Here is an 8,486-nt window from a genome sequence, read left to right as displayed (position 1 = left end):
TTTCTAGTTAAATAAGCTCGTTATAGATTTCTTTCTTTATATATATATATATATGTATGTATATATATTATACAATATAAGAATATACTGTTTTAATAAATCTAATTAAAACCCGACACTTTAAATTCACGTTCTATTGTCGTTGAGCGTTTTTATAAACTTGTTATCCTTCTTATATATGATATATATGTACTCTTCTTTAAACAACAATATGACAAACGTATTTTAAACATATTAATTATATTTATAAGTTTTGATGTTCGTTAAAGATTGTAAGCTATATATTGTACGATAAATATGTATTTTATACTTGTATTCAATTATTTTTAACTATCTACACATTATTATAATTATATACTATATATTTATTTAGATATTATTACTGTTATAAGAATATCTTATATCTTAATTATTTAAATTATTTACGTATATATATTTTATCGTGGGCAATTATTGGTGAATTTATATATAACTAATAATGACTAATCATATTGTTTTCATAATAACAAATAATCCGTAAAGATCTATCGTTCAATCAATAATATTCTAATCATAATCATAACTTAATTCACATCGAAATCTTAATTCATCAAATCATGTTATATCCTTTATAATTAATTTATATTGTATTATATTTTTAATTAGGAATCCTTGTCGGTGAATCCCGAAGGGGTTTAACTGCTCTCATCCTCACATCATCACTTATATTTCATTCATTCGATCAGGTGAGTAATCACTCCCTTTTTTACTTATTTTTAACCTTTTTAGGGACATATACGTATCGTATCGTATCATATTTATCTATTATCTAGTATTCAAAATCGCAACTGTTTAATCCTTGTGTGTATATCAGCTTATGCCTAACTTGCTATTTGCTTACTTGCTTTATTTGAACCGCATTCGGAGAGGTCCAACATATACTCAGTCTAGTATGATCAACGACCGTCGTAGTGGCCGGCGTCCGACGCATTGACAATCGTTTCACCGACACCTCATTTTTGGTAACCAATGCCCATTCGCATGGCAACGGTTTAGCCCTTTCTTTATGTTTGATTGTTTGTGTATATTCTATGGTTTAACTATTTATCTCACAGGAACAGTTTGCATATTTCTTTATATATTATATATACTATCACTGTAGTGTCTTAAACTGGTGTTCTACTCACTCAACATGTGTTGTTGACAAAAATATATTTTATACGCATTTGCAGGTTATCAGCTTGGTTGTTTAGAAAGATGGAGATCACGTAGAGATGCCTTTTAGGATACAAATAATTAATCATTGTTGTAGTTTCTTTATATTTGATGTACTTAACTGTAATTGTTTCATTTAAATAAATTAAATAGATATTGTCATTTATTAATCTTGCTTGATAGTACCCTTTGAAAAGCTGTGAGCAATCAGTTACGCCCCGGCATTTCCGCCGTAGGTTGGGGTGTGACATTCCATCCATCCAATAACCATAACTACCTTTCCTTATATTAACATACTTTTGTACATACTCATTTCATTACGTACTTTCATACATACTTATCTCATATTATACATATTACACATTACTTTCACTGACGATACGTGCAATATCTGAAGATCGTTCACGCACCGACAAGCATTCATTCATAACATTCATACCATATTATCACATCAATCATCATAACATACACTTACCATTTAAGGTAAGTGTACTAACATTCATATTGAGTATGCACACAGAACCGAAAGCATAACAAGGAAGTGGGGCTAGAAACTCACTTGAGCTCGGTTCCTTTCAGAGTTAATTGTAATTCCTTTCCTTAACTGAGCATGGCTAACTGTATAATAATTACACGTATCAATTAACTATCCCTAACCATATCATATTTCTAGTTTAATATAACCCTCAACGAACGGGGGTCCGGGGGAAGCGCCCCTGGCAGCGGGTTCTAGGGGCGGCAGCCCCTAGCAGAGTCCAAGGGGCAGAGCCTTATAACGAATGGCTTGATCTTAGACGAATGAGTGCATAATGAATGACTAAGGCCATTCGTGCTTTCTATATGACGAATGAGTGGTTCATTCGTTACAAGAACACGCGAGTGTGCCTTATAACGAATGTCTTGATTCGTTGTCTCAACGTGACGAATGAGTGGGTAACGAATGACGAAAACCATTTGTGACTTCTATAATACGAATGAGGGGTTCATTTGTTACAAGACACGCAAATGTGTCTTATTCACTATGACTGCCTAACGAATGGTTAGCGATTCGTATGACATAACGAATGAACATCAGACTTATCTAATATTTGACTCAGGATGTCAAATTCAAAATCGTCAAGAACACGGATGGGTCAACTGAACCAGATCAGCGAATAAACCCAAATCATGATGAAACAACACAAAATTGGTATCAATTAGCTCGGAATAACAACGCCTACTAACCCCAACCCACCAAACATCCAAACATTAAGGTTTAATGGTGAGTTTGATCGATGTTTATACTCGGTTCATTATACAATCGATTACCCTATCGAATGTTAATGGTTTTCACTGAGAATCATTGTGTTAGTTCAGTCTTTATCATTTGCACAGATCTAGGGGTACTAAACGAGCCGAACAAGTGTTCGTTATAAAATGTACCTTTAAATGAATCGGTTTACAAACACGATCTAGTCTTTATGTAGGTTTTGCTCGTCATGACGTCCTGGCACCAACAAGCTCAGGTCTTTTCCTCCAAATCTTTGTTCGGGATATAGGAGGTGTTTGTGTGTGTATTTGAATGTGTAGGCTATTGTGTAGATATGGATAAAAATGGAAATGATTAGAGTTTAAGGGGTATTTATACTCCCTTAAGCCCATGTACCTAAGCCCATTCCATCTGTTATTCCATCTTTTAAATGTCCAAGCCCACCCTCTAATAGTTTATTTATCTAAACCAATAAACGACACATTATTGACTGAACGAAATTTCCTTTATTATTATCGAAAGTAGGATGTTACAATGGCTAACTAATATGGCTCTTCATCATTTAGCTTTTGCATTTTTTTATTATCTCCAAGTGATAATGAACGTCGAAAATGAAGGTTATTCATCCATAAATCACTTGAAAAAAAAGTATAAACAATACCAATCATATTAGATCTCAGACATAACGTCAGTTATAGATGTCTTTTTTCAGCTGACTGATGATCCGTCGCCTTCAACCATACAACTCGTCATTGCAGGTTGTAGTGGCCGACAGAAGGTAGTCATGTAAAATTAGAAAGCTCAGTTTTATTATGGTTTCATGTTTGAAAAAACAAAATCATCCTAGACATATGATACCATTTTTTCGTTTAAAACTAACTATAATTAATATTGGGAACTAAAGGTATAATTCTCTCACGGATATTTGGACTAAATTTCAAATTTTTAAATATGAGAATCAATATTTAAAAATGATTAGATGGCCCAAACCACAAGGACCATTTGTGATTTTTTCTCTAAAAATAAAAAAACTAATAAAGCAATAAATTAAATATGAACTTTAAAAATTAAATATTTTAATAACAAATATAACACGAAAGTATTTTGATATTTTTACATCTTAGTACCCCCCCCCCCCCCCACCCTCTCTCTCTCTCTCTCTCTCTCTCTCTCTTATTGTTTTTTACAATATATGTAAATTCTTCTATTTTTAACTATTAACACATCCTCTAATCATACTTCTAAATTTATATCTTTATCCACCATGGGACTAAATCACTCTCAACTACATGGGAAGAGATGATTTTATACTATTTATTTATTTCATTTCATAGAACGACAAAAACACACCCTCTATAAATCTACATCAATGTCCACTATGGGACCTAAACCATCAACCTCGTAAAAAGATTCATCATTTTACACACTAAGATACAACTAGAGTGAAAGGGGCAACTTTTTTACAAGCTTTGGTATCCAGGCAGGCCACATGCCCTTAATATTTGTTTAAGTAAGAGTGTAGAAATTCCGTTAACTTGGGAATAGTTTTTTCAGATGTGATGTAACTAAATGCATTTCTTTTCATAAGAAGTTAAGTTATTCTACCATAAATAATCTATCATTAAGTATTAAACATATTTTCCAATATGTAATTCTATTTGTAAATTTATTTAAGTTATTGTATTATATATAAGTGTTTACTATATTACTACATATTTAATTTTGTATTATCTCTTTATTTATATAATTAGAATACTACATTTTAACCTTTTTTTTTATGCACAATATAAGAAAATAACTTTTTAATTGTTATTTAATATATATATAGAGAGAGAGAGAAATGTTAAAATAAGAAATAAAACTATCCTAAGAAGTGTAAGAAGTGGTTTTTACCCTTAAAAAATAAAACACACTGAACAAAAAACACACTAACAATATCCACCATCAGATGATCACATCCAACGCCCGATATTACTTCTCACACTTCTTACAAATAACTCATTTCTTATTCTATTCTAACCCATATATATATATATATATATATTAAATGGCAACTTTTTTACACTCACAATTTTTACTTTTTAGTTTTGTTACTAATTTAATGCTCCTGGTACATAACTTCACTGCACAATTGGTGACTAATCTTTTGTATTTATTTGTTCTACACGTGTTGTATTCTCATGGATGTAAAAAACCTTCCATTGCTATAATAATGGTCAAAGACATTCATTTTGTAGTCAAAGTTAACTATTTTATCAAACTTGGTATTTATGGTGATATTGAATTCATACAATGTATTCTTTTTCTTTATTTTTGTTTCAAACTCATATTTGGGCATGGGGAATTATAGAAAGGTACAGGGATAGAGAAACCGACGGATTGTGGCGAGCTGGCGAACATGCTCAACATAGAGTACGACTTCACAAAGCAACCGTCGCCCGCTGTCAGTCTCGCCTTTAATGCCGGCAATGTCATTGCTAATCATCAAACAACCGCAACTCACATGATCAAATACTAGTTACCTTTAGAAATACCACATTCAAACAAAACAAATCATAATAGTGCTTTTAAAATTACTTTCATACCCCAAAAAAAAAGAACTATTTAATTATTATCCTTAGAAAAACACATACCAACATACCATATGAATTAAAAGATAAACTTAGTTTATTTTCTCACTTTATCAAAAATAATACTAGTATGGAAAGATAAAATTCCATTTTATTCTTTTACTTATTTCTAAGTAAAATAGATCACAACCGCAAAAAGTCTCTTGGCCCTTCAATGATGGACAGATCTGGCTCATACTCATCGTCGGATGAAGAAGATCCACTTTCTTCATCATAATCTTGTTGCAAGTTTTTTTTCATCTGCTCCAGTTTGTCTTTTAGTTGCATAAGCCGGCATATCATCGCGTTTCTTTTATACTCCTCATAAGTTTCCCCACCAAGGAACACTTTCACAACTTCTTCAAGGTTTTGTCCAAGTTTCTTATCAGATGTAGATTTCTGATTAAATTCGTTGAATTCATGGTTGACTTCTGCAATTTCCGCCTTGCGCAAAGAGTTGATAAACGCTTGGTTGGCAACAAGTTCATTGTTGCTGAGAAATTTTGTTGTAACATCGGGTATACGGGGGCTTCCAAAAGCAAGTGGCTTTCCGCTAATAGTGAACACTATTATAACAATTTGTGGACCACATAACGTAGCCAACTCGCTGGCTTTCTTGAATAAGCCACTGCAACGTTTGGACAACGTAACTGCACGGTCTTTTATATTTTCGATTAGTTTCAACTCTATCCTCTGGCGACCCCTTGATGTTGCCATACTTTCTACTCAAGAAATATGAAAGACGAAAGAAAATATGTGAGAATTGTTGTGAAGACTTAGATATATGAAAGGTATTTTATAAGCATATTTACGAGGCTTTAATATAAGACTATATGCAATTACCTTATATTACGGTTGATACCTCTTAATTTTTTATGTATATAATTTAATTTATATTTAATAAGTTTGACCAAATTTATTTTTGGTATTTTCACGATTAATACATTGTTGATGATATAATTATCCCCAATGAAAAGAATGTGCATGTCACACTTGTAAATTAAAATATTATAAAAAGAAACTAAATTGAAATTTAAAGTTAAAACACACAAATTTACTAACATGTCTAAATTTTCTTTTTACGACATCAACTCACACATCTGTATAATGTACTTATAATTTTACTCCACAATGCACAACATTATTCGAATTCTAGACCGGAGTGTGCGATATTTAACACGAAAATACTACTAGGCTAAATGCCCTTTGGCTATTATTGATATTTAATAATTTTATTTTAACTCATACAAATAAATATCCTATTATTTTTAGAACAACATTTTTATAATTTCTCTTTTCAATATCTAATTTTGTAAAATAATGTTTTTATTTTCTCTTTCTAATATTTAATTTTGTAAAACCATGTTCTAATATTTCTAATACCTAGTTTTCTAAGACCATGGTTTTATATATTCTCTTTCTAATATCAAATTTTGTAACTGTTTTTTTTATATATTTTCTATTTATAATATTTAGCGCTTTAAATGATGATAATAAATGTCCATGTTTACCTATGATATAAATATTAATGATAAAACATAACTATAAATGTGGTTGCCTTAAAAAAAAGAAAATGAAATGATGTATAAGAAATTATACATTTTTTCAGCACTAAAATATCTCCAAATAAGCGTAATTTTGGCAACTATATTAAAATAAATAACAACTGATGTTTATAATTTCTATCTATAGGTAAATATAGTACAAAGAAATTGTAAGGCCCCGTTACCGGTGCCTCACTTTAACGTTGGATTTACTCATAAACACAGTTCTGAATATCAGAGTTGATTAAAATTTTCGCAGAATAATAAATATAGTCAACCATTTATTACAAATATTCATAACTTGTCTCTTTTAAAACATAGATAAAACATAGTATCAAAACATCATGACAAATCCTCAGATGCCAGCCTCTTCAATCTTGCCATGTGTCCTACTCAAACCAGCTGTCTTAATATGTTAACCTACGTGCATACTAAAAGTCAGCTACGCTGAGTGAGTTCTAGTTAATCAGACGACATACAATACATCCACATACTTAAATATGCACCCGAAGGTACATACCTTCATATTTACTTACATACTTACATACATACGTACTTTCATTCTTTCTTTCATACTTACATACATACTTTCATTCATACATATTCGTTTTAAAGAGCATCTCGCCCTATAACCTTCGCCGATATTATTAGGATCAGTTCCCTACGTTCGCTGATATTATTAGGGTCGGTTCTACATTCGCCGACATTATTAGGGTTGGTTCCCTACATTCGCCGACATTATTAGGGTCAGTTCCCTTTTCTAACTATGGCTTCCATATCTTTCCATACATTCATAATTATAACTTTCGTACATTCATACATCACTTATACATCATATATGTATCAACCATATACTTAACTACCGCCAGGCGGTACATGCAATATCCGAAGATCGTTCACGCACCGTCAGGCATTCATCATACATGGATCATACAAGGCATACACTTACCACTTAAGGTAAGTGTATTAACTATCACATCGAGTATGCACACAGCCTCGAAAACATAACAAGAAAGTGGGGCTAGAAACTCACCTGAACTCGGTTACGTTCACCATTTATGGTTATTTCTTTCCTGAGCTATGCACGACTAACTGTATAACAATTACATGTATCAATTTAACTATCACTACCCATTTCGTGTTTCTAGTTTAATTATTACCCCCAACGAACGGGGTCCGGGGGCAGCGCCCCTGGCAGCGGCGTTCTATGGGCGGCAGCCCCTAGCGGGGTCCAAGGGGCAGAGCCCCTGGCTAGGGTTAAGCTGCCAGGTCAGCTTGGAAAAATTTTATTTTCATTAACTGTCTTAACACATTTTCCATTAGGATTTTGAATCATTAATTAATTTGCTAACATAAAAGTCCAAGGGCTTCTTTGTAATTAAATCATTCTTTTTCTAAGTCCAGGGACCATTCTGTAATTCCATTAAACTTCTAGTTCGTTACTTGGTTCTTTAACGAATTGGCTTATCATAACGAACTGGTCTTGTAACGAATTGGACCCTCTAGCGAACTGGTCCTTTGACGAATCAGTCCATATAACGAACCAGTCCATATAATGAATCCGTCCATGTAACGAATTGAACCTTCTAATTCGTTATCTCTTTAAACGAATGGTCATAGCGAATTGGGGTTTAGTTCGTTATTTTTTCCTTAACGAACTTGAACACTAGTTCGTTAAGCTTTCACTAACGATTCACATAACGAATTACCCCTAGTTCGTTAACTCTCCGTTAACGAATTAGGGTTAGGTCAGAGAATGTCTGACATTCTCTGACATCTTCATTATCCTCGTACGCCGTTTTCCGGTGCCGCCGTCGCCAGAAAACCGTGACTTCGCCGGAAAAACGAGATCTCACTCGTTTTCCACTGTTTTTCGTCCCGTTCGATCCA

At 32.7% G+C, this 8,486-nt stretch overlaps 1 protein-coding gene across 1 annotated transcript; it reads right to left on the bottom strand.

The window, feature by feature from the left end:
* Positions 1 to 5,106: 5,106 nt before the first annotated feature.
* On the bottom strand, positions 5,107 to 5,934 carry LOC143581979 (agamous-like MADS-box protein AGL29). Its single transcript, XM_077064647.1, has one exon. The coding sequence runs from the start codon at positions 5,767 to 5,769 to the stop codon at positions 5,197 to 5,199; it is 573 nt and encodes a 190-aa protein (XP_076920762.1). The 5' UTR covers positions 5,770 to 5,934; the 3' UTR covers positions 5,107 to 5,196.
* Positions 5,935 to 8,486: the final 2,552 nt, after the last annotated feature.

This window comes from Bidens hawaiensis, unplaced genomic scaffold (genome assembly GCF_021521415.1).
Source record: "Bidens hawaiensis isolate Kalapana, Puna unplaced genomic scaffold, B.hawaiensis_p1.1 tig00031336_1, whole genome shotgun sequence".
In the NCBI taxonomy this organism is placed as follows: Eukaryota; Viridiplantae; Streptophyta; class Magnoliopsida; order Asterales; family Asteraceae; genus Bidens; species Bidens hawaiensis.
Note: the sequence above shows the minus strand (reverse complement) of the source record. Positions and strands in the feature narration are given on the sequence as shown.